The 27270-nt window shown below is 38.5% G+C and overlaps 1 protein-coding gene across 1 annotated transcript in view; it reads left to right on the top strand.

Annotated features, from left to right (window-relative positions):
• The window catches only part of prkcbb (protein kinase C, beta b), a 76058-nt gene that overhangs the window by 22427 nt on the left and 26361 nt on the right, over window positions 1–27270 (top strand). Inside the window, exons 3-5 of the mRNA XM_014982674.2 lie at window positions 15486–15568; window positions 22030–22141; window positions 22300–22428. Coding sequence (XP_014838160.1) covers window positions 15486–15568; window positions 22030–22141; window positions 22300–22428 — 324 coding nt within the window. The remainder of the gene's footprint in view (window positions 1–15485; window positions 15569–22029; window positions 22142–22299; window positions 22429–27270) is intronic.

The following is a 27270-nucleotide window of genomic DNA, read 5'->3' as shown; positions in this document are numbered from 1 at the left end:
GGAACCTGCAGCTATTTTTTTTCTCTCTTCATCTTACCTTTGCTGCATTTAATTGTCGAATTACAACTCGGTATAAACAAATTGGCTTTCACATGCTGTAGTGCTTTGAAATAAAAGAGAAGATCAGACCTGATAGGAAAACTATACGTTGGTGTCGTCTTTAAAAAAAACAGATCAGTGCGCTTCCGTTTTTAAACTCGCATTAGAAAACTGAGATACCATCACTATGCATGTTCTATAAGGAAACTGTGTTAGTGTTTGCATGCAGGCTGAAGAGTGAGCTGGGTATTGCAGATAAATTAATGCAAAAAGTTTGTTTAAAGAAGATCCAGAGCTGAAGAGCAGGCGCCTGTTTAGGAATCCAAGATGCTTTTCTTAATAGCAATAATCTGATAAGTGTTGTTTTTTTATGCATTTTATTTTACAGTGAAATCCTGGCGTCTTTGTAAGATGTACTTTGTCCATTATTCAGTATTCAAACATCTCATCAGCTCCCTCGTTATCCGCAGCTCTCCACTCTCACCTCCGCGTCCTCTCTCCCACTCTTTCTCCCTCGTCCTCTTCATACCACCTCTCTCTCTCTCTCTCCCTGAGTTAATGAGGAAATCACCAGATAAAGCATCACAATGAGGATAATGGCTGCTTCTCTGCAAATTAAATACAGGAAACAGGGATGTAAAAAAAAAAAAACACACACACACACACACTTATGCTTTTCGTTCCTCAAATCTGTTGTCCTTATCCTCTGTATTTTTCTTGCCGTCTGGCCCAAAACAGCAGGTTCTGTTTGCGGGGGAGTTAAGAGAAGCTGAAAGGAAGTGGCAGTGAAGGGCGGAGGGAGGGAAATGTGAGGGATGGAGACAAAAGCGAAAGTTGATGTAAAATACAGAAGGGTTACAGGATTATGTGTGTGTTTGTGAGTTGGCTGCACATGTTCAGCGATTGCGGAGGTAGATGTACTTCTGCAGTAAGAGTACATAAAAAGCCCTCTAGACACTTAGACACGCACACACACAGCAAACACACACACTGGCACACACATCAATTATTGTTAGTGCAAAGGCTAACAGAATAAATGCCACACTGGTTTACAATTAGTTCTGCTTCTCAGACATGATGGGGCTGTTAAAAACACATTTTCTCATTTGAACGCAGTGTTTTTCAAAATCGCCATTGATAATTTATTCTGAAATATGTGTTTTTGTACTTCTGCCATACTTTGTGGGGATGTTAAACATCTGCTTGCTGTATTAAACATTTAGAAATAAATAAATTGCACCTAAATGTGAATCTGAGGTAAAATGAAGTAATGAAGACTTTACAGCATGGCAGTAGGACTGTTTTTATGCAAAATAAAAAAGTAAATAAATCAAATTACTTTGATTTAAATCAGAAAAACATAATTGTTCCAGCTTTATATGTATACTGCAAACTAAAATATTGACTTCTACTGTTATCTATAGCCTTCCTGTGTTATTTAAAAATTTTAAAATAAACTATACGCCAAATTTGCGCAAAATTTATTAGTAGACCTACCACACAGTTTGCCAGATTTTCTTATTATTGCAATTCTTCGTGTGTTTGACTATTGAGACTTGGACCACAGTTACAAGTTTGATGGAAACTAATCAGACATTCAATGGATGTAAATGTCATGGGAGACGCTTTGCTGAATTTCTGCTCCCACGTCTAAGGAGAAGCAGGAAACGGCCGAGGATGAGTTGGAGGAGAAGAGTGGAGAGGAGCAACAGGTTCATAGTTTATGTTTTAGTGCATTTGAATTTTATTTTTTATTTTTTCCTGGTTTATTTATTGAATCACTTTCACCTCTGGAGTGATTCTGCACTTATTTGATGACCATTTGAAAGAAAAGAAGCTTCAGGGCATTATTTATTTTAATAAAATGAGGACTTTTGGGTTGCACATTCAAGTAAATGAGAGCAATTGACAAACATTATATTACACATCAGTCCTGTGGTCATTGTGTTAAATACTACAGTGGTCTTTGGATGTTAACCACCCAGGATCTTGGCCTGGGTCATCTTTTAGGTATGTAAGCCAAACTGCAACAGTGAACTTTTATTAATCCGTCAAATATTGCAATCACTGCTTTAAAAAAAAAGCTATTTAAATAGCAAAACTTCACAGTGGTGGGGGATACTGTTTGTGGTGATGTGGAGAATAAGCATTCTAGGGAGTGAAAACTTTTTATAGGCAACGTGTCCTCACTAATTATCCAGCAAATATCGGCTTGTTGAACTTCAGTGTTATTCTGCAAATAACAGAATGGGGGCGGGGGGATAAGTGCATTTATCCTGGTTCTCTATGAAAAGTACAACTTGATAATGCCTACTAACAAGATTGCTTGTCCATAAAGCGAAAACAATCTTTGCTTTTGTTTTTATTTTTTTAATTCTCTATGTCCGGTAACCAACCCAGTGCTCTGTTCGCTCTTTTAATGCCTCATTTTGCATCCATTTTGCTGAACGTCCTCATGCATTGGCATGGGATTTGGTTTGTAGTCGTTCTGCTTATCAGTAAAGGCATTTCAGTGTGAATCATGGCAGACGTCCACATATCCTGTCTGCTCAGGGTCTGATGGATATAAAGTCAGACAAGACAGTGAATGAGAGGTAAAGAGAGACATGGACGACTTGAGAGAGAGAGAGAATAAGGATGGAGGTGTTTGCTGGAGCAGATAAAATCAGAATGTGCCAGAACTTTCACGGAGCTGGCACCGAGCTGAAACGGATATAAAATCAAGCATGAAGCTGGCCAGACTCCTGAAAAAGCAAGAAATTGATTGTCTTGTCCGTCCCTTCATTTGAAGGTGTAACACATTATTGAATTATATTCACAGTGAGTGTTTTCGCTTGCTTTTCACACTGCGATTCTGCTAATTTAAAAACTATGACATTCTCAGTCACAATTGCAGTTTAATCTGTTGCAAAAACAAACAAACACTAAACACTTTGGGGGGCATTTGAAGAGTTGCTCGATAACCGGGATAGTTGCTCTTCTGGCTTTATGAGATTTAACCTGGTTCCACAACTCCAAACTTCCTTCTTGCAAATTCAAATTCAAGCAAATCTGACCATCGAAGTAATTTGTTTTTCCTAGCTTCTAATGAAAGGCTCATTCAAAACTGAATGTGGAGCGATGACAGACAGTCAGGCGCCACCATGCTCCATGTGTTTGATTTTTCCTCAGGATCTTTCTTCTGTTGGTTTTGCTGGCAGCTTTAAAGCTTGCAAATGAGTCCACAGACCGGAAGATTTTACAGAACTGAAAAAAAAGCCTTGCTCTAAATCACATTACGTACTGACTTCCCTAATATCCTAACAGTCTTTACTTAATGATTTTGTGATTATTGTTTAAGGCTTAAATTTCTTCTGTCAATAAGTATTAGTTTTGGGAGACGGATTTCAGTCCAGCAGAGAATCTGTGGAGGAAACTAAAGATTAGGGTGATGGCGAGGAGCCCTTCCAACCTCAAAGATTTGGGCGTTATTGATAAATGGTGAAAAATACCAGTGGAAACACTTAAAAAGCTTCTCAGCAACTATAAGAAGAAATTTGATTTCTGCAATGTCAATAAATGCTTTTACTGATCACCTAAAAGGGTAAAAAAAATAATATGCAATATGCTAGTTTTTGCACATCCTCCCCCCCCGTATTGATGCGAACATCACCACAGCATCATGTTCAATCAGAAACTATTTGGTTGCATTTTCTAAATTATTTAGTTGCATCTGCAATAGAAACAGGGGTCAATATATGATCACCTACAAGCAAATAAATAAATAATGCTGTATACGTTTTGCAATTTAACATTATAAATGTATGAGCTTTAAATTCAAAATCCTAGGCATGGACAGGCATCAGATTCTCATAACCTTGAGTAAAAACAACCTTAATGTTGTTTGATGTACAGAAATTGTTCAGTGAAATGGTGAATAAGAGGCTGGAAAATAAGACATAGAAAATGGAGAAATCTAAAATAATAATTTGTAAAACACAAACATGTTTCCAAGATTTAGACAGACGGAGCTTAGCAAACACACAGGCAAACTAAACAGAATAGAAATGCCACACTTATTCTTTATTATTACAGGTATAATAGCATGTTCTGTGATAATTGCTTATTGTTTTGATTTTAATATCTGGAGTAAAGCCAAAACCTTCAACATTGATTGGTAGTCAGGCTATCCGCTCAGGTAGCTATAGCATGCACTCGGCTACTTAACAGACATACTTTTTGTAGATTCACAGCTGTTTTACTTTATTCAATAAAAGTGATGGATGAAGGTGCTTTAGTTTCTGTGGAATCTGGTTGAAATAACTCTAAACCGCAAGAAATTTCTTTATTTCTTTAAGAAATTTATTTATTTTCAATTATCAAATCTGGCAAAGGAATTTAAAGTTCAGGAATCCTGCTAACTTTTTCATCTTCTTCTTCCCCCGGGCCACACCTTCTACACCTTTTACACCTTTGTGCTCAATAAAAATGAATGCTGCGGTTGCAATCACGGCATTGTGGCAGCGCCCTCAAATTAAAAGCCTCCTTTTCATAATAATTAACTGCTTTCTTTTGGAAGCCTCGTCTTTCACACGACGAAACCAAAATCGATTGTTTTGTTTGCAGCGTTTGCTTATCGTGCAGTCATCACAAACTGGAGGTCAGCGTTCGCCTGCCAAGTGAAATCCTTTGTGCTTTTGTAAAAAAAAAAAAGCACAAACTGCGGCAAAAAAAAAAAATTGTAGATGTTGAGCTGGAGGAGGACAAAAGAGGATGCGTTGATAGGAGGCAGAAGGAGGAGGAGTGATATGGGTACGCTGACTCACTGTGACCCTTCTCCCTGCTCCACCAGTGGCATTGTGGGTATTTATACACCGGCGTAGGCTGTTCACCCCCTTATATAAGCCCGTACACACATATGTCCTCGCACAGACACGTGGGGAGGCGTCCTGGGTGAATGATGCGTTTTTGTGTTGATCATTGACTTCACTCTGCCTTCGATTCTTGCATCGTCTTACTCTTGTCTTCTTACTCCTTGTTGCAAAAGCCTCGTCTTTGTGTCTTCCACCCCACTCACAGGGATGCTTCCTTTCCCGAGACGGTAGGAAGAGAGCAAGAAACAAAAATGGCAACAGGAGTCTAGCTCGCCAAGACCTCTCTGCACGCCGTTTAAAGCCTGTGCCAGGTCTGCCTGGCTGCAGTCAGGCAACAAGATCTGATGCAGGTGTCTGTACATGAGCCCAGCAGACTCTTGTGAACATTAAATGTTCAGTTGATCGGGGTGTTTTGCCGGTAACACGATGCGTTCGTTTGGTTATAGTTCGGGAAATGACAGAGACTGTGAAGTATTGTGTGTTTGTAATCTGAGCTGCTTTGTTTGATGTTTTGCCACCCAGTGCTGCCACTCACGTAATCTTCCTCTTGCAGTTCAGATTGTTCTTGCTGACAGGACTGCTGACATTTTCTTATGGCGAAGAAACGGCGTTGTTTGCTTAAGCAGCATCCCGTAAACAAAAGGGACGAGATCATAGTCAAAATGCTAGTGATATTCCCGAGATGGAGACGTGCACAAGCTCAGTTGCTGTGCTTTTGCCCCAGTGGTTTCAAATATCAAATGTGGCACTGTTACTTTCTTTGTGCCACAAATAAATTAAAGCGACTTCCTTTTAAAACAATGCAGTTAAACAGATTAAAGTAAGGCAGTTTATGCAATGTTATGGCCATTAATGTCCATGCATCCATCCATTGTCCTTATATCCGCTTGTTACTGAAAGGCCTGTGCCTGTCACCAATGTTTATAAATGTGACAGTGTTTGATGTACTCAATTATTTGATATTAATAAACAAGTAAATAAAAAAAGATGGGAGAAAATCAAATAATTAAATCAGACACAGAAGTGGCTTGCAAGAGTATTTGCACTCATTGAACCACAAACGTAGTATTTTTCTGAACCTGTGAGCAATAGAGCAACTCAAAGTAGCTTCTATTTGTGATGTAAAAAAAGAGGTAATTTTATTTGAAGGGTTGTGCACAAGACTGACATGACACTGTGATAAACATGACAAAACTCCTGTCATAAGCATGAAGGAGCCTTCATGAAGGTCTTCATGAAGAGTCATTAGGTAAATAGTTCCACTTTTAATGCAAAGTTGCATTAGACGTCCATTAAATGTGTCAATTCTGCATTATTGGTTAATGATTACACTTTTAATGTGGTATTCTATTAAAACTTGCATTAAAAGTGTCATTATTTACCAAATCACACTTCATGACAACAGTCATAAACATTCATGAAGACTCTTTCATGCTTATGACAAGTATTATGTCTGTATTATGCACAACCCTTCAAATAAAGTGCTCCCAAAAATGAAATCTGATTTCAACTTTTGTATAATTAACATCCTAAATGGATGTATTTGTTTTAACACTTTTTAGTGATTTATTTCCAAAGTCCAAAAACGAATCAAATCTGGCGAAGAACGTTGAAATATGGCGGTAGCATCATCATGCTGTCTTAGGGGTTTGAATATTCTTGTATGGCTGGTATGTTTTGTTTTTTTTTTTGTTTTTTTTAACCCATGTCCAACCAAATGTTTAGATTGTGATCTAAACTGAACCACAGAACGCAGTGTGTTTGCCTGCGCTTACATAAAAACTTATTTATGACGCATTAACGAGGCTATATGTCGAGAGACGCTAGAAAATGGAAATCTCTCTCGCTCTAAACACGGCTGCAGAATCCGACGGCATTTAAATCTGGGACATCGTTGTACAGCTTGTCACTACGTGTCGCAAGCACACACAAATACACACATGTTGGCACTTCATTAGAGGGAAACGCTGCGTACAACAGCCGTGGTCTGCCAACATTTCATGAACAAAACACACTGGAGCGACGAGAGCAGAGGAGAGGAGATCGGTGGAAAATAATGCAGTTGAAAATAAGTAGCGAAAGGAGCAGGAGATCACAAATTGTGGAAAGAAGAGGTTAAAGATAGATGATGCTGAAATGAGATGAGGAAATGAGAGTGCCATGACTGAAATCTCACACATCTGTTCGTTCAAGGCTGAAGACTTAATTTATTTATCTTTATTCAAGCAAAAAAATTTAAAGCAGACTCTTTAAGCAGAGGAGGTTCAACCAGCAGCAGTTTGTTCACTAATGCAGGGACCATGACGGGAAGTTGATATCGATTTGCTACAAGTTGTTGCGTAATAACGCCGGGCGACTGGCGCGCATAGATTGAGAAAACATGTAAAACTGTGAATGAATATGTCAAGCCACAGGCTCGGTGGTTTTGTGACTGCAGCTGTGCTCGCTCGTAAACGTGCAGCAGTAAGCGGAAAACTATTAATACAGATACAAATCTGAAAAGTGTGGCGTTCATTTTTACTACTTCACCCCTGAATTGATACTTGATGGATTCGCCTTTCAACACAGTTCCAGATGGAAATCTTTGGCTCTCTACTAGCTTTTTACATTTAGATTCTTATTTTATTATGTGCAGTTTTAAGGTGGTTTTTTTTTCTGCCAAAATTTTAGACTCCTCTTACATGCCCTCTTCACGACTTGTTGCAAACTGCAAACTCTATTGCTTTTCTTCAGCAATGGCTTGCAAAACTTTTACTTGATATTCTCTATGAACATCATGTGTACAATTACACAAGAACTACTTATTCTTGATGTTAAATTTGCAGACACATAGGTGTGGAGGTTTCTGTTTATTTTCTGGGTTCATTTTCCGTGTCTTATAAGAGCTTAGCATTAGAAATCCAAACACAACAAGTGAAGCAGCGCTTGTGGCAGCCCTGTGGTGATCTACAGCTGAAGTATGATCCAGGAAATGTACGATAAAGAAGATGGATGCGGCAACTGAGATTGCATAATTTTCTGTTTCCTCTTGCCCCACTGAAAAGACAAATGGATGAAGATTGAAAGGGGCAGTATTATAAGAAATCTACTTTTTGAGCTTTAAATCATGTTATAATGTTATTCCCTCATCAAAAACATACCTGTAGTCTTGCTCTGATTCTTCCATGCATGTTTGAGAAATCTTCTTACCTTCCGTAGCAACCATTCAGCTGTGCAAAGCGCCTGGGTGGCCCGAGCGCCGCCTTCAAGCTGCAGCTCACTCAGCTCCTACAGACTAGCCAGCAGCAATTAGCAAACACCTGGTGGGACTGCACATCGACTCATTATATCATATAAGCCACTTCTCAGTGCTATGCTGGCAAAGGCCGACCAGCATAGGGGTGAGCTGGGTTTGTCCATGTGTTGATCTGTGTGTACTGTTTGGAAAAGAATGGCATGGAAAGACTTCAAGAGTAGTTCTGACGAGAGGTTGGAGGAAGGTGTGAAAGAGGTCTTTGATGAATCGTCAATTTATTTGGGTGGTTATGGCCTTGGAGGCTTGTTGTTGTGACCTATTCAAACTTCTCATGACTGATTGAACTGTTTTCATTCTGTTGTTATTTTTTCTGATGAAGTTGACAGTTATTCACATTATTTGTTAATGTTACATCTTGTATTGTTTGTAAAAAAAAAAAAAAAAAAAATCATTCTCCACAGAAGTCAGAATCTGCTCTGGAAATGGTGGCGATGGCTGAGCAAGCAGTGGGATGCTGTCCCTTCGGACAGAAACCGGTTGCTCTTTGGTCAGAGTGAAAAACTCTCAGCAACATTAAAACATTACAAAGCGCATTGAAATGGTAGCAAACAAGACATTAGAATGCATTATGTCATACAATAAGTTGGCGTCTGCGAGTGTTTGCTGATTCCTCCCAGCTGCGGGAAGCAAGAATTATTGTTTTTTCTTTTTTAATCAACATGAATGTTGCATGAACTCATGCAGTCACATTGTTGAGCTAAATGAAGTGTTGAAATATGCAAAAAATATGCAGGACAGAGAATGTTGATGTGTGAAACTAGGACTTGTGTGGGAGAGAGCAGAAATTTATGTGAAGCGAATACAAAACAGAGCTCTAAGAAATGGACATAGGCGTGATTGTTTTGATGCATGGATTGAAATAATCCTGTTACCCCGTCACTTTATCCTGAATTAAATCTAATACTGCTATCAGGGAATATGTGCCACATCTTCATTTCTTAAATGTGGAATATTTGTTAAAGCGCAGCAAGCAGATAAGAATAGGACCAGTTTAGATGTTAAAGTAAAAAAAACAAAAATGGGAATTTGTAAGAGCTGGTAAACTTCTGATCACTGTTATTAACTCTATAGAAAATGGCAGGGGTTGTGACAACATTTTGAAACGCTCATTTTTCAAATGAAGAGTAATTGAAACCGGATATTTACGTATGTTGAATCAAAAGCATTGTATATATGAAGAAGGAGGTTTAGCAGCCTGAAGGTACAGGTTGTAGGCCAGTCTGGTGGTTCAGGTTCGTATGGGCCTGTACCTGCTACCTGAGGGCAGCAGATGCAACAGATGATTCGCTCAATGGAGCCGATTGTGCATAACTTTTGTGGATTCCTCTGACACAACGGAGGGAGATTTCTGATTTCTGGAAAAATCTTCGTTGCTGTTTTTACCACCTCCTGGAGAGCCTGCTGACAACCTCGGTGCAGCTGGCAAAACACACTAAAAATCCATAAATTAAAACAGTGTTGATGGCAAAGTTACAAAATATTTACCATCAACTGCTTTGGGATTAGCATACTCCTCAACTTCCTCTAGGAGTACAAGCGTTGCTTTATTTTACCCACATCTGAGGAAATGTTTTGCCCCAAGTCGGGTCCTCCGAAATAGTTACTCCCTGCTATTTCAAGTTAGTATTGCTCTCCGCCACCTCGCTTCCAGTGGAGAGAGAGTTTTGTTGTCTTCTTGACGTTGTTGTCGTCACACGATGCGGCTGTCTGGTATGTGGTCATCGTCGTTGATCATTTCAGCAAATTTCACAATGAGATTCAAATTACAGTAGCTGGAGGAATGGTGTGGAAAAAGTGTAGAGTAGTGAGCTTAACACACACCCTTGGGGAGCTCCGGAGTTGGTGAATGTCGCTCAGTGTTAGTTCGAATTGTAGGTAGTAACAAGTTGTAGCTGGAGGAAAAGTTGTTGGCTAATTTGGCTGTGCAGCCTTACTGGTCCTCGTCTAGCACTCCGTCTGGAAGTCTGGACATAAAGTTTAGTCAGGCTTTATGTCCGGCACCGAAATAAAAAGGTTACTTCTATTTTTATATTGCAGCTGTAAATACCGGGTTAAGTTGTGTCAACTGGAACAACATCTTTTGCTTTCTGCGCATCATCCTTCAAAAAAGGAAAAAATAAACATCCTTCTTTGCGTTCAATAATTTAAAGATAAAGCCATTTTCCACCTGAGGAAATGAATCAGACCTTCACATCCACAAGATTGTTTCTAATCTTTCCTTTTCAGCCACCTATATCTTCAGCCTGCTACTCTGTATTCATTCACACAATTAGACTCATCCCGTCATCCATTTTTTTAAACGCATGGGGTCAGACAGTTGGATTTTTTATTTTTTTTGTAAGTATTAGATAAAGCGATTACTAATTATTCTGGTTACAGAAAATACGATCACATTTCGGTCCCGGTGCTATTTTTGTTCAGATGTGCTGTTTGTTTTGGCCTCCGAATCGTACCATGGAGAACGCGTAGCACAGTTTTAGTCCCATCATTATGTGTATGTGTGTGTATGTGTAACTGTGTGCTTTGTTAAGGACTTGGCAGTAGCAGTAGCCCAAAAAGAGCAGTCGCCTTGAAGCAATCTGTGCGAACAGCTCACACCAGTCCTAGATGTACTCGCATCCCTCCACCTGCACGTTCTGTTTTCAATCTCATGTCGTTTGAGCGAGGGGGAGGCTTTCTCTGTGTGTGTGTGTGTGTGTGTGTGTGTGTGTGTGTGTGTGTGTGTGTGTGCGTGTGTGTGTGTGTGTACAGTATCACTGCTGTGTGTAGGTGGTGTAACCAGAGAGTGAATTTTGCGTGGGAGTGAAGTACCATTCAGGTGCACATGTGTGTTGTAATGTGTGTTAGAGTAGAGAACGTGTTCTGTGTTAATTATTCTCGCTCCGCTCAGAACCGCTGAGAAGAATTCACTGAGATGTGATGCCTCTATCTGGCCTCTAAGGTAAATTTATTCAAGGAGAAAAATGAGAGCAACTACTATTATTATATATATATATATGTATATATATATAATATAATGTCAATTACTGAATCACACAAAAGTGCACTAAACAGTGATTTCTGCTAAACGGGTGCTTAGATATTAATTTATACTAACATGACGATGTTTCATTGAGGACAGGTCATGTTATAAATCAAAAAATAGATTTTTCTTTTTGTGACTAGAAAATGAATGTAAGTATTATTGATATCCACTATATTTATGTTTACATAATATTTTGGAAATACTCAAAAAAAAATTCAAGTCTTGTTTACATCATTGAAAACATAATGCAGTAACCAATTATCAAACTGCAATAAACACTACATTTTCATTTAAAGCCAACATCATAAAGCACAAATACATATCAAATATATTAATATATTAATCAATGTTCCAGTTATGAATCAAAGGCGGCTCTAATCAGGGGTGTTTTAACTCAGTGTTTCAGCTGTTTTGCAGTTTTCTGCAAGTTTTTTTTTTTTTTTTTTTTTCCAGATTTGTAATTCATAGAAGCTGAATGCTGCTTCTCCATGTTTGGTTCTGGTTCCGGGGATTCAGAGCAGAACCAGAAGACCTGAGTGATCTGGAGAGTTAATAGAACAACAGCAGCAGCAGCAGCAGATCTTTAATGTATTGTGGTGCTACAACCATCTGGTGATTTATAAACCAACAACAGTATTTTAAAGTCTATTCTCCGAGCTACAGGGAGCCGATTTAGGGACTTTAGTTCTGATGCGATTTGCTTCATCTTCCTGGTTTCAGTGAAACCTCATTAAATCCTTGCCACACCTTTATGTCTGCCAGCTCAGGACATATGTTGTAACCTCCAAAATGTTTGTTTTTATTGCTTTAATGTCCTGAACACGCTGAGACGTATGCCCTGGGTACCATGAGTCTGCACTTTATCTTGATTTTAAAGCGAGTGTCTGTTGGCAGTGAGAAACATTTTGAGCACATTCTCCCAAACGTAGTTTACCAACACTGAATCATCTTGTAGGCAGGCAAGTTCATTTTCGCAGCCAATGTGGCCTACTGTATTCTCTCCCTCAGGCTGAAAATACGGAGGTCCAACACAACAATTATCTTTTTTTTTTTTTTTTTTTTTGAAGTAAACGTTAACATGATTAAAATTAGCCTTGATCTGCTGCCGAAGATTGGTGCAGATTGGTGCATAAAGATGCAGGCCCAGTGTCCCCGAACTCGTTTACTGTGTAGATATGTGGTGGGCTTTTTTTTTTCTTCTTCCCCCAGTCCTTTCATCTAATTCATCCACATTTTAATCTGCCTCTGCATCTGCTGTTTGAACTCATTATTGACAGTAAATATGTCCATAAGGAGTGATATAATAATCACATATCTGTCAGTCAACTGTTTGTATACGGTTGATGGGCTTTTAAAAATATTTCGGCAGTGTGCACAGTCACATGTAAACTCTGGATAAACAGTGTTTGATGCGCTTACAGTTTCGCCCTGACAGAAGGTATTCTTGTACGTATTTTTATTTTTTATTCAAAACTAATTTTGACAACCTGTCTCCAATAATAAAAAAAAAATTGTTTAACTTTCTGCTAAGCTTCCTTTATTTGAAACTAACAACTTTGCAATCGTAAACACCGATTTACAAACTGTTAATTGTGCCACAGATGTAATTTTTTTTTTTTTATTTTAGTCCAAACGGCCTGCAGTCTTTTCCACATCATTACCAATTCTTAAACTAATAAACCTAACCAAGTATTAAAGATAAATGTGGAATAAAATATATACTTTTAATGGTTGGTATTAATATACCCAACGTTCTTCCTAGGACCTTCAGCCTCCAGCCCAGCCCCACAGTGAACCCGTCCACCGTAATCCTACACCAGCGACAGCAGCAATTAAACAAACCTGGTGGATCTGCGCATCATACAAATTACGTCTCAGTTCAATTCTCCTAAGAAGGGTTGTAAATGGTGTCACGGAGAAGAATTGTTCCAGTGACGTACTGAAGGCAGTGTGTTGGAAAGAGTAGGAGGTTCTTAAAGAGACAGAGGCCCATTTCATGGCTATAATGCAAAGTCAAGTTTTTTTTTAAAGTTATTTTGGTATTAACAGGATTTCCAGACCAGCTGAAGGTAACAAAGTGACTTGATTGTGCTATAAAATTACTCTATGAGAATTTTATACTCTGACCTTCAAAATGACTGAAATCACAAATCTATTTTTGTTCAAAAAATCTGACCAAAATTAACAAAAACATTCGTGCCGTAAATCTTGTCAAAGATTTCCAAATGTTTCAATGTTAAGCTCAGAGTAGATTGTATGTGTTGCTGCTGCCTGCCCAGTGTCAATAAGTGTACGTACAAAACAATCAGCTGGAAATGCACAATCTTTAAAAAAATAATCTAAAATGCTACAATGAATTCATGTGAACAGATTTGTGTGGTGTAACCTGGATTGACTTGAGCTTTCGTGAAACCTCCTGCTTGCACATCCAGCGCGTCTCTTTGGGCCCATCTGTCATTCCGCGTATGGACTCCAGGGCATTTTCGTACGAACCATTTCTCTAAGTGTCTGTGATGTTATTACCCTTCTGTGTTTGTCTTGGCTGTCAAGTGGAGCTGACACTGATCGGGGTGGAGATGACAGGCTCGTTGTGCATCAGCGCTTCCACGTTTTGTGCCTCGCTGATTGTTACCAACCTGGAAAGTGGAACCGTGTCACGCTTCTCATCTCATTTGGCTGCAGATTGCATAAGATTTCTTTGATGTAGACTCCTTGTTGTTTTTCTGCAAATTGGAGGAGCCCAGGGAGGAGAAAGTGTAACGCTTGCTTAGCTGTTGAAAACCCAGAAACGGAAAGGAAGCTTGTTGTGATAAGGAGACGGTGCCCATTGTGCGTCCAATAGGCCGTCTGACTAAATGACAATGCCGCAGGAGTTACACAAAGACAGTGTAGGTGTTAAGACAGACCCACAGGATCCTTTTGTTCCACTACTTAAGCTTTTAAATACTCTCATATAAGTGCTGCTTCCAAGAGCGAAGTCACTGCGGTCAAGAAGTCTCCCTAAGAGCATCTGTAATTTGCCTTAATTTCAATAAAAACATTTGTGTCAAGTCAAAAGTGTTCTCGCATCAAGAGCTTTTCAGTCTCGTTTCTCCTGGAAGGAAGTCATTAAAAGGCAGAAAATCTGTAATTGGACCCTTCAAAGTTCGTCGGCAAAGAGCTGCAACAATATAACACAGCACGAGTGAGGTGATGCTAAGCGAAACGTCTTCTACTCGCAACGTGGTTTTATGCAAGTCTGACTACATTACGGACTGGATGCCCGCAAACGGAGCTTATTTTAGCTGCAGTTATTCCTCTTTGTTTGCATTTTTTATTTTCAAAAGAGGAAGGGGGACGCCTCTATCCATTTGGTCATGCGTGACTATTTTGTTGTAGCTGACGAGCTACAATTTATTTCTGGATCACTATTTGAGTAATTGCAAAGAAGAATTGAAATTGAGCGCCATTTTACACTTTATAACTGTATTAGATTATATGTGCTCTTAGAAATGAGATAAAGCGGAAGGAGAGGCCATTTTAGAGGGGATGAACATCAGGTCTCCTCCGCCATTTTTTTTTTTTTTTTACAGAAGTCGCTCTGTGATTCAAATCCTTCTCCCCACTGAAAGGAGGAGTTATCTTAGTCTGAATCTGCGATACAGAGACTAATCACAGGCACCATCTGTTGCAGTTCTTCTAGCCTCTGAAAGTTGCACAAGTTTTAGCTTGACGTGTTTGACTTTAATCAGCAGAATTCCAGCGAAATGCGAACGCCTTTTCTGCAGGCGTTTTGGGAGTTTTGAACTCAACAAGTGTTTTTAATAAGCAACTTTGTCACTTTATGCTTAAGAGTCATTCATTTAAATGACTTTTCGATTTTGTTTCCTGCCTTTAATGAAGTTTTTCACTGCATTTCCTTTTGTGGTTAAACACTGTAAGCTGCCTTGTATATAAATGATGGTGTACAGATATACTTGCCTTTCCTCTCTGCCTTTTTTTAAGGTATTAGTAATTTAAGCTGGAAGAAAAGTGGAAATAGACGTCTCCATCCTCAGTGAGAGACTGTGATTAGCTAATAATACTCATGTGTTGATCCAGGTCAGTTTAATCTAAATGGTGCAGAATCCATTTTTTCTTCCTCTCTTGATTTTGGTTTGCAGTGTTGAGGCTCATTTTGGGAGAATTTATCATGTTGTATTTTACAGACAACTGTTGTGAGAGAAATGTAACAAATGTGAAATTTTCACATTGAATTTTGATGCATTTTCTCTCTCACACACTCTTTTCACAGTGTGCTGTTTCGTGGTTCATAAACGCTGCCATGAGTTTGTCACTTTCTCCTGTCCAGGCGCGGACAAAGGACCGGCCTCAGACGTGAGTACAGTCAGATTTTTAAAGCTATACACACCCCTCAGATTTTCAACTTTCAGCCTGACGAGCGTAGACGCCTCCAGAGGAAGAACTTGTGTTTTGCCTATTGGTTTTCTGACTGATGAGGCTGTATATGCGTCTAAAACCCACCTCAGTTATTTGTTCCCCACGTTTCACCTCACTGCTGTAGCATTTCTTTCTTGGTGATGTGGTTCAAACAGCGTCTCTTTTATCATTTTAGTTTAAGAAACTCACACAGGGTCGAGCTCTTTCTCCAACATTTCTTCTTCTTCTTCTTCTCTTTGCTAGCATCTGTTTTTTTTTTTTTTGTTTGTTTTTTTTTAGAAACTCGAAATTTTAAACTTTTTCTGCAAAAGTCCATTTTATATTGGCTTATTCACCATAGTCTTTCTGCAAGGCTTTTTTCATGTTCTTTCCTAGCAGTCACAGTAAAGAAAAGAACATGATGCCATTTTTTCTGTTTACATCACAAAATCATAAAACCGTCTGGTATGGCAACATTCCTGGGTAGGTCCATTTGGACGATGGCACTGTCCGGTATTACACAACACAGTCCAGAAAAAAGTCACTGCTTTTGACAAGCACGAGACAAAATAGTGCACCATACTATGTCATCACACTAGTCTGACGTCACGTTATGCGTTTGTGTCTGACCCATCCGGCTCAAACGTCCAGGTTTGTAAAATATGTTAAAGCTGGTGAACATCAAGTTAAAGCTAGTAAAGAAAACCGCATGTTGCAGAAAATACAAGGAAGTAAAAAGCCCACACACCGCAGGTAAAATGCCCAGTTTTGGTGATATAAATAAATTACCTTTAATTTGTCATGTAGGCGATATTATTCAAATAAAAAATAAACAAATCTCGTAGAGGGTGAAACATACGAGTATTTGATTATTCATCTGCTTTTTGCTTTTTGTTTTTTTACTGATTAAAGAACTAGTCCAAATATCTCCTCTCTTATTTTTAAGCCAGCATTAAGCTTTTGGGTTTTTTTTCCATTTGTCACCTCAAATCTCACCATCCACCTCTATCATCTTCTTTCTATTTTCCACCGGCTTCATTTCTGACACTTGAACATTTCTATATTTGGTAGGCGTGTACTGTTAGCTCTCCCCTTGTATGAAAATATCTCCCGCACACGTTGTCTATTTTAAAAGCTCATCCACCCAGGGATCTTCTGCTCTTAATTATGGGGCCGTGTCACCATCATCGTATTGTTTCTTTAATAAGTTCATGACCTTACGACCTCAGTCCCTGGGAATGTAGGCTAGCTCTGCTCCAAACTAGTTGCTTACTTTATTATTAGAGATGAAAATAGAGCGGAGGGCTTATATTTGTACATAAGAGGAAATTAACCAAGATGTACATCAACTTAGAAACAGACGTATAATGTTATTTAGAGTGAAAACAGTTAATCCTAGTGTGTGCAAGATCATCTCTCTGTCCGCAGTTCCTCAATTCCCATACTGCCTCTCACTTTTCTTCCCTTCTGTCAGCTATGTATGTATAAAAGAAGAATTCAATTATAGATCTGGGTTAATAGAATGGGTTCCCTGTGGGAGAAGTCGAGGGATGATGTCCTCTAATGAAACCTACATTTCAGGCCCACAGCTTGCTAATGCTATAGAACTTGGAGGTTGAAGGACTGTGCACGTTTTACAGTCGTCATGTCGGACATGAACTGATTTATGGTTTCAAGGTTCAGCGGTACAGGTGTAAAAAAAAATTATGGTTTCAAAACTGCAGGAAAAAACCCAACAGTTTTTGCATTTTAGATGTAAAGGAATATTTGCCCTATTAGCCACCTGTTGCTTCAAGCTGTCAATTAGTTGTATTCTGTGGCTGGATAGAGGAATTTGCTTAAACTTTTACCAGTGATGGGGGGTGGGGGGATGATAAAGAAAGTATTTCTTAAACATTTACCCTGTTTTGAAACAAACACAATGCAAAATGCTATAAAAGTAAGCAGGTAAAATAAATAGCATGGCCTGTAATGCAGCTAATTTACAAGCTAAAATCACCTGTTCATGTGTTGTTTTGAACTTGTTTGTACAATATATATCCTTGAGTGTTTTTGAAAGACATGTTTAAATAAAATGTATTATTATTATTATTATTACCATCATTAATGTGCTGCACAGTTGACGTTTATTTTAAATATGACTAAACATGAGCATGGGCGTGTTTTAAAAGTTTCCTGTGTGGATCATTTCAAGGAAGAAAGTAAATTTTTGTTTCACCAACTAAGTGACTCTGAAGCCTGTCTATCACAGAGCATTTCCAATAACATGACAGCATGTGTTTGATTTGTGTGTTGGCGGGAGATGACTAATGCCGTTGGCAGGAAATATAATTGGACAGGAGAGTGCTGTGATAAAACAAAGGAATGGAGAGAGGGGGAAAGGATAGACATTGACGTGGAAATAAGTTAAAAAAAAAAGTGGACATTATAATGTTTAACTTAAATTTATGGTTGTATGAAAGTTTTCATAACTGTCAAAACAGCAACTTTTGTAAATCTAGGAGTTTTAGCTGTTTGCTGCACTGGAGCGTAGAGATGTTTGTTTACACACTGGAAAAGCATTAATCTTAGAGATCCAAGTGCTGCTACCCATCAGTCTCAGAAGGGTTATGAAGCAATTTCCAATTACCGTATTTTTCCGAATATAAGCCGCTACTTTTTTCCTCACGCTTTGAACCATGCGGTTTATAGCCCGGTGCGGCTTTTCTGTGGATTTTTCTTCAACCACCAGGGGGCGCTTTAGCAGGAAGTGAATCATTGGAAGTCAGAATTGGACATAAAAGAAGAAAGTGCTGCTTTTTATTTAGAACAAACACATGCTAGCAGCAGGAGAAATTTCTTCAAACTCATACCTCATCATGGAAACAACACGAAGAAAAAGATGCAGTTTTTAAGTTGAGGGCTGTCGATCTGGCAGTACAGGAGGGAAATAGAGCCGCTCCATGTAAACTCGGCGTGAATGAAACTATGGTTCTGCGTTGGAGACTCTGCGTCCTTAATAGCAGATTTATTAAGGACCCAGCCCTCTGCTGCCCTCTGCTGTGTCCTTGTGGAAAACCAAGAGCGGCGGAGATACCAGTGGCTTATATATGGCTTATATTTATTTATTTATTTATTTTTTTATTTTTTATTTTTTGTTTTTTTTTTTCCTCAAAAACATTGTAGGTGCGGTTTATAGTGAGGTGTGCTCTATAGTCTGGAAAATACGGGTAGGTCTGTCATGATAGCAAATTTTGTTGGACAATAAATTGCCCCAGAAGTTATTGCGATAAATGATGATATTGTTTTTACAGAATATCTTCAAGTTCTGCAATGGTAATGGCTTTATGATGCAAGTACAACCTCTCAATTATTTTTAATGGATATATACAAAACAAAAGTGTGTTTTTTTTTAACTTGTTTTTTCTTTTTCCAAAATCTCTTTCTTACTGTTTATTCAATGTCACATGCTGTTTATTTTGTGTTTTAATTATGTAAAGCACCTTTAAATGCCTTGCTGCTGAAATGTGCTATACAAATAAAATTTGATTGATTGATTTGATTGATATAACACTGGAAATGGAAGAAATTTTAAATATCCAAAATTTATAACTCAATGCAAACAACAAATAAAATGAATTATCTTTCAATCTCTGTAAATAAGATTTCCCTTCAACAAAAGGGAGGCTAGTTGAGACCAATGCATAGCACTAAATAACTTTGCCAACCTGTTTCTGATGGAGACGCAAAACAATCATGTGATGTAAATTATTTTAGGTGTTACTAAAAATACATGATTAAACATTCATTAGGTTATTTGTGTATGTTTCAGCTTTGAGGCATCAAGTGATTATTTTCACTGATGTGTTTTCTTAGAATAAGATTAAAACAGTTTATAGTTTTAGTCTGCAGTCCTGTAGATGGAGAGTTTCTGGCTTTATCAACAAATGCAAAACATTTAGTTTTATTTTTTCTTAATTTATTGTTACTCTAATAATTGTTTTACTCATAAAACAAACCAAAAAAAAAAAAAGAGCATAGCTATCTTACTGACATTCCACAAACCAAAGACCGAACAAAATCGAGACACAAACTAGATGTTGTTTTTGTTGGTTTCTGTTTGTCTCATTTTGTTTAATTTCGAGGTTTCTGAATTGATTTCTGCTCATTTCTTCCTCTGAAAAGAAAAATTAAGATATGAAAATGATTAAAACTTAACGACATACTAAGATGTTCTTATAGTTTGAAGATGTTGGGTACAATGACGGTAACGGTCAAAATGCTACATTAAGTCCCAGGACGAATGGAGACTAGAGTAACAATTTAGGCATATAATTTGTTCTGGCTTTTTGATTTGAAAGTTCAGAACTTTAACAAGAACCGAGAATACGTAGCCTCCCTCTGGACATCTGTGCTACCATAGAGCTCCAGATGCAGGTGCGTATTCTCTCCACTGCTGCGGTTGCAGGTTTCACACATGCATGAACTCACATGGGCACTTGATAGACAGCAGACAAAAATAGACCCCTAACCCCCCTTTCTGGTTCCACATTTAAATATATTTTCATAAAGAGGATTTGTTGTGCAATTTTCACCTCAAAGAACGTAACCAGTATCGGTCTCGACAAAATGTCAAAATAACTATAATCGCTTTTTTTGTTGTTTGAAAATTGAGGGGGAGCATATTAGGGGTTTTATTAAGAAAACGGGTCATATGATTCAGAGTGAAACGATGCAGAAACCTGAAGGCAGCGTTCCCCTAAGGAATCACAGTCCACCTGGAGATACGGCCCGCCCTCCACACTCCCACGTGAATCCTCTAATGTACGGTTAAAAGCAACTTATGCATGTTAATGTGCAGAAATGAGTTAGTCACAGACAATAGGAAGGCAAAGAGTGTTGTACATGTGTGCAGGCGATATTCTCTCTTCACTGCAGAAATTGTCAAAAACTCTCACTGTGATGACTACAGACATGAAAACGATCCATCAAGCACTCACAGTTCGACAGTTTACAATGATTTATTTACATGAGATGAATAAACCAAATTACTTTAGTCAGAAATTTAAAACTTTTCGTTTTGCAATTCTTAGATGTTATTTGAGTACAATAAAAGCATTCATATCCCTTGAACTCATTTTATCACAAACTTCAATGCTAGCAGAATTTTATATTTAACTCATTTATTTAACTTGAGTGAGTTAAAGAGCATTCATACCCCTTTACTCTGACACCTCTAAGTAAAGGTGTCAGAGTGACACCGTTACTTACTGTAGTGTCCAAATTTTGACCTCAGTATGAATCTGTGATGCCGTAGCGGTTTGTCTGAAAACATTACTGGGGAAAAAAAGCCACACCACAACACCACATAAGTCAGCAGAGAGGTCAAGAATTTCATCATCATACAGCAAAGGGAATCCATGTCAGAATGGCCCAGTCAAAGTTCATACCTAAATTCGATTGAGATCTGTGAAAACTTGAAAATTGGTGCTCTTCACTCAATCTAACTGAGCTTGAGTTACAAAAAGTCTCCAAATATGCTGAGATGGTGGAGACATGCAGCAAAAACAGAAACAAAAAAAATGTTTCCTAGTGTCTCTGCTTGAACAGATCAAAAGCTAAAATCTTAGCTAAGTTTCAGAAGAGGACAGGGAACAATTTTATGAATGCTATCAAAATCTGCCTTCAGTATTGCTTTTCTTACAGCACAATACGTGACCACCAACATCTGCAGCAGCTGAAACGGTTCAGCTTTTGGCCTGTTAGCTCATGGCAAACGACGCCGCTGCTTAAAATTAGTTGGGAAGAACTAATCTTTGATCTAGGATGCAAAATTAAACCAAACAGATATTTGCCTTGAATGCATTTTCCCTCTAAAACCTAACTTCGTCTCTCTTTGAGACATTAAAATTTTACAGGTCTAAATCTCTGTTCGGGGTTTGAAAAAAAAAAAGAAAAAATGCCAAGTCATCTGTTGTGTCATTCCAGTGGCTGCATGCATGTTCATAACTGTTCAGCGGACCGGTGTGTTCGCTTCTATCAAACTTCACGGAAGGCTGACTTCCTATTAAAGACAGTTGTGTCAACAGAACTGCGCGCACGCTCACCTGCATGCGCGTACGCACTCGGGCTGCTTCTGTTGCCTCGCAAAGCTGATAAGAAACAAAGCAATTCAGAGGAAAGCTGTCGTTATCAGATTACAGTCAACCCTCCTCTGCATTCACCTACCCCCCATGTAAACTTCCTGTAAATGTTCACAGCAGTGGAAAGTCTGAGATGAATGGCTTGTGGTGAAAGAGATGGAAGATCATTTATTTGCTCTTTGATTCTGCAGAGTTCCCGCTTATTTAATTGTGTGTCGTGAAATGTTTGCTCTGATGAAAAGGATAGTTTTGAATGCCTGTCAAGTTTTGAATGTTTCTCTTAATGTTTCTCTGCAGGACCCGAGGGCAAAGCATAAATTCAAGATCCACACCTACTCCAGCCCCACCTTCTGCGACCACTGCGGCTCCCTGCTCTATGGCCTCATCCACCAGGGGATGAGATGCGACCGTATGCGCTCCAAACTGCACACAACCCTCTCAAACATGATCATTTTTGCTCATATCTACATGAAAATACTTACCAATTCCTTTTATTTGCATTGGCGGATTAATATCCTTCAAACATACCCCAAACACAAACAGTTTATTCTTGGATGTGCTTTTCAGACTGCATGATGAACATCCACAAGCGCTGCGTGCCCAACGTGCCCAACCTGTGCGGGACGGACCACACCGAGAGGAGAGGCCGCATCGAGATCAGCGCCGAGGTCAAGACTAACGTTCTCACCGTCACCAGTGAGTGCATTTCAGGAAAACATGCAGATGCAGATGCAGATGCAGATGCAGAGCACAAACACATCGACTGGGAAGCGTTGGGAATGCAGGTGTTTGTCTCCCTCTGCTGTAAGGATGGCAGAGATGAAGATGGGAATACTTGGTTCATGATTTAAGGATTGGTCTTTTTCTTTTTTGGTTCATGGTATTTTGCCATGAAACTCACAGTTAAAATAAATCATTTAGGCCTTTTAGTGATTTATTTCAAAGCTACAGAGAAACCAGATGCTTTTTTGTAGGTATCAATTTCTTATGTCTTAATTGTGGCTGAATTTTTAGTTACTCTTTTTTTCCAGAAACTGTAGACTTCGATCTGTTTTTTTTTATGGTGTTGAGGCCGGGGCTATTTGTGAGGCTTGAGGGCTTTCAAAGTGTATTTGGTCGTGTTTGGGGTTCGTTGTCCTGTTACTCACATAAGGCACCTGATCCAAAACTGACGTACCATACACTGACTATCGAACAAGGTTGAACACAACCGGGCATTGCGGCAAAACTACGATCCCAAACCCTCGTTCTTTCGAATGTTTAAAGCTGGCATACATTTAGTTTTTTGAAGTAGACGTGACTTGAACTTGCACCCTCCATTTAAAAGTCTCTCAGCTTTAATTTCCTTGAATAAGATTCTAGATTTAATATTAGATATGAGACATTCAGAAAATGTTTTGGGAAAATTAAAATAATTCACAAAACAAAACAAATACATGACCAACCTGCTCCACTTCCCCTCCAGAAACAAAGATGAGAAGTGTAAATATTAGTCCAGTTTTATTCATCGAAGCAATATGATTAAAAAATGACTATCAGTCAATATCAGTGTTAGTGCAGATATAATGTGCATCCCTGTTAAAATTAATTAGCAATTTTAACGTAATTCTAATTTAAAATAAGGTTAAGCTTTTATTTAGTTAAGATATAATCTTTCTTTTTGCACACTTGGAAATATTTGTGATGCTGAACATGGTATAAATGTACTTTTAGTAATTCTGGACCCGATTTGCTTGTTCAGACTCTGCCAAACTAAATCTGCAAAAATATTCACAATACACCAGTTGGACGTTCTGGAACTTTCAAAGAACCGTTTAAAAATTACCAAATGAATAATTAACTGGACAATCAGTTTACTGTTGTGGATAATAATCCGGCTGAAATTTGCCAAAATCAACTAAGGGCTTTCCAACCAAGTAGGAATATTTTACTTTTTACCAAAGTAATATCAAATAAGTTTTGTAGTTGACTTTTACCAGGTAATCAGGCAAAAATTTAAATTATGACTTATGAATTTATTTATGTATTTATACTCTTTGCGTGCTCAATTTTCTTATGAAAAATATAAACCTGCAGAAATGTGTCCCTCTGTTGTCAAAGAACAAAACTACCTTCATGTACTTGACTTAATTTAGCTTTGAACAAAAAATTGTTTTGCTTTTAGTCTTTTATATGCTAAAGGAGCCCAAAATAAAAAGTAGGGTTGGTTTCATAGAATTTCTTTTTACATGTAGTGGCTATTTTCACCTGAAGGAGGCAGCAGAGGACTATAACAAACGTTCTTCGAAGTCAGCATAATTTGAACAGTGAGAAATTATAATAAACTTTTTACTGATAAAAAAATCTTAACTGGGACCCTTCTGTGTCGTCACCACGGCTACATGCGGACATAAACCAAATCTGTGTTAGTTCATTATTTTCTGAAAAGATGTGGACCTTTTAGCGTTTAAGAAGAGAAAATTACTGATTGTATTTAAAAACCGACAACCACAAATCATCAAAGGCAGAACTGAAATTGTGTGAAAATTGCAACCTGGGAAACCCAGAATGTTTTGACGTTTAACTCTTTGATTCGTCTTGTTTCTATGTGTCGTGTTACTTAAAAATCTCCAGAATTTTTACTTTGTAAATGTTGAGTGTTTAAGTTGCCATTTTAGAAGCTTACAGACCCGCATGCTCATGTTTTTCTCTCACTGGGACCTTATAACTACTATTACCACAATATAATTATGAATTTTCTTTACAGTAATATTACCTCTAAATGGCTGACTTAAGAGTTGAAAACCTGAAAAGGAGGAATAGAAATAAGTTAAATTAAACGTTTAAATTAGTTTGACTTAAACATCATGTCTCCAGGGTAAGGGTTAGGCAGTAAATATTAATCTTATTCATTGTTATCAAAAATGAATATTATTTTGGTGCTTGAACCAAGATGCTGGATTCTCCTTCCCTGCTGCTCGGTGTGTTTCAGTCTCATCTTTGGTTCTGGTTCCCACGCTCCAACACGGGGTCATTAACTGCTCGTTAATGTGGGAAATAAGAGAGTGCACTTATCACACACACACACACCCACACACACACTGCCAGGACAGCAGTAAATCCACTTAGCAGACCAGAACGGCAAACTAATTCCAGTATGTAAATGTCCAGGTAAAGATGATCCGGACATTGTTAAAGGTTTTGTTCAACATCTAGTTATTTTGCGACGTCCTTTTGGTTTTTCGTGATAACTCTTTAACGGTAGAAGACGGAGGCCGGAGCGGTTCCATTTCTTTGCCGACAGGGATCAGTGTGGAGCCGTGTGCAGCATCCTTATTTCAGCTGTGGTGAATAAGAAGCAGAAAGTGCAAGCATCTTCCCTTAAGTTTAACAAAGCAGGATCTGGTAAACAAAATATGGCTGCTCCTCCGAGAGACGAGTTTGTGTTGACTCTGATTTTGGATTTCACGAAGCCGTTGCTGCTGTTGTAAAGCATCAGATTCTTCACATCCTTTTCTCTTGTCGTAGATAGATCAAAGTTCACGGTGATGTAAAGCTCATGGGAGCAGAGAGGCCTCTCTTTTAAAGAGACTCCAGCATGGCAAAAAATGCAGCGTAGGATATCGAACCAAAATCTTTCAGATGCTTTGTGTCGCCCCCGTAAGACAATGGTTTAGTAAACAAACCTTCAATGGGAAAGGAGTTATTGTGATCAATAGCAAGCGCAAGTGTTGAAAGACTGGTTTAAAAGCGCACAGGACTTTTCAAACCCTTCACATCGGACAAAGAGCACACCGTAAATCACGTGTTTGACCTTTAACTCTTCTACGCATGCACAAAACTTGCGTGGTTTAGTATTGTGCTGGCAACTTCTTTGGTTTCTGGAACATGCCTGAAGGAGTCTGGTTGCAGGAGTGGTAGCTAATCCGTCGCCTGAGTGGGAACACCTAAAGTAATTTATTCCAATGTTATTGGTGGTGCTGTTGCTGTGGGAATCACTTGTTGCCGGTCCTCTGGCTGCAATAACAAGCATCTCCTCCAGCTGAAATGAACAAACCAAGTACCAAGTGTAAAGATCATGCTATATCACATTTTATTTAAAAACTGATGTACCTGCGACTGTCGGAACAAGAAGCTTTATGACAAGAAGCTGCCGGATTAGTTGCATTTCAATACAGGTGAAGATTTTTTTCCTTCTAGTTTAGATCTCAGTAGCTGTTGAAATGTGTGCATATGTTCCTCTCCAAACGGATTGTATGTCGCCTGATGACGTTAGAGCAGGGTGAACAGAAACAAACCGTATGATTAAAGAAGTAACCCGATTAGATTGGGTGAGATTGAACTTCTGTTTAGTAATTTAGTAAAATAAAGCACCAAAGGTGGCACTGTAGAGTAACCTGCTCTTCCATTGATATGTACGCTCCAGCAGATACGTTCTTTTACTCACAGCAACATCTTTGCTGTTTACTCTGTGTCCTATGGGACTATTTGGTATTCTTCCCTCTTCACAGCTCTCCTCCACTGCTATTTGATGGTCACTTTAACTGGCATCATCTAATATTTATTGCCCCGCTCTGCTGAGAGTTTAATGCTGGGGTCTTCGCTGCGGTTAACCTATTGGAGGTTAGCGGAGAGTAATGCTTTAGCGGCAGCATTTTTCCTGATCTCCTGGGAAGCTCTCCTTTCTATCTTGGTTCAAAGGAAACTTACACGCCACCTTAGGAGACCTTTAGATTTTTATGGGACAAGTACAGCATTTTCTTTCACTGAAATATGGGGTAGGGGAAAAGCATGGCAACTATCTACAGTAGTTGGTAGATTGTCATTTCTCTCATCATGCTAAAAACGTCATTAAAGCTAGCCTGGTGGTAAAAAAAAGTAGTAAATAGACGATCAACATAATTGTTCACAACGACTCCTTCTGATCTCTGATTGGCCCATTAGAAATTCTACCAGAGAAATTCAGCTCGATGGGAGAAATCCCAGAGAAAGGAGGGAAGAGAGATGAGAATCAAGCGGAATTGCGTAGGAAGACGATGGCCAGGTCAGATAAAAGCAGCCAACTCCTCACCAGATCACAGTGTAAAAAAATAAACAGTTCTTTAACCGGTAAATATGAAAAAGCATTTAAATTTGGTGAAATAAAATCTGCACGTTTTAGCTGCACTTGTTTATTAGTAGAAGTTTCTTTTAATCAATTTAAAATTTAGTGAATGACTAAAGACATTTCATTGAAGCTAAACACCTGTTCAGTAACTTGTGTAGGTTTTTGAAGGAACCACATTTTAAAAAAAATTATAAATAATTTTTCCGTTTGTGTTTCTTCATACACCGCTTTCCTTAATCTGCTATTTTTTGGGGGGTGGGAGAGGGATTTCAATGAACCAAAAAATTAAATGTACTAATATGTATTTGCAGTGTTCTGGTAATCGATGATTTTGTAAATTATGATAATTTAATGCAAAGTTGGCATTTTTAATGGACTTATAATGCAACTTTTAGAGCAACTTTGCATTAAAAGTGTCATTATTTACCGAATGACACTTCATGACAACAGTC

The sequence above is a fragment of the Poecilia mexicana genome, unplaced genomic scaffold, assembly GCF_051168715.1.
Source record: "Poecilia mexicana isolate PSO_F unplaced genomic scaffold, ASM5116871v1 scaffold_8, whole genome shotgun sequence".
Classification (NCBI taxonomy): domain Eukaryota; kingdom Metazoa; phylum Chordata; class Actinopteri; order Cyprinodontiformes; family Poeciliidae; genus Poecilia; species Poecilia mexicana.
Note: the sequence above shows the minus strand (reverse complement) of the source record. Positions and strands in the feature narration are given on the sequence as shown.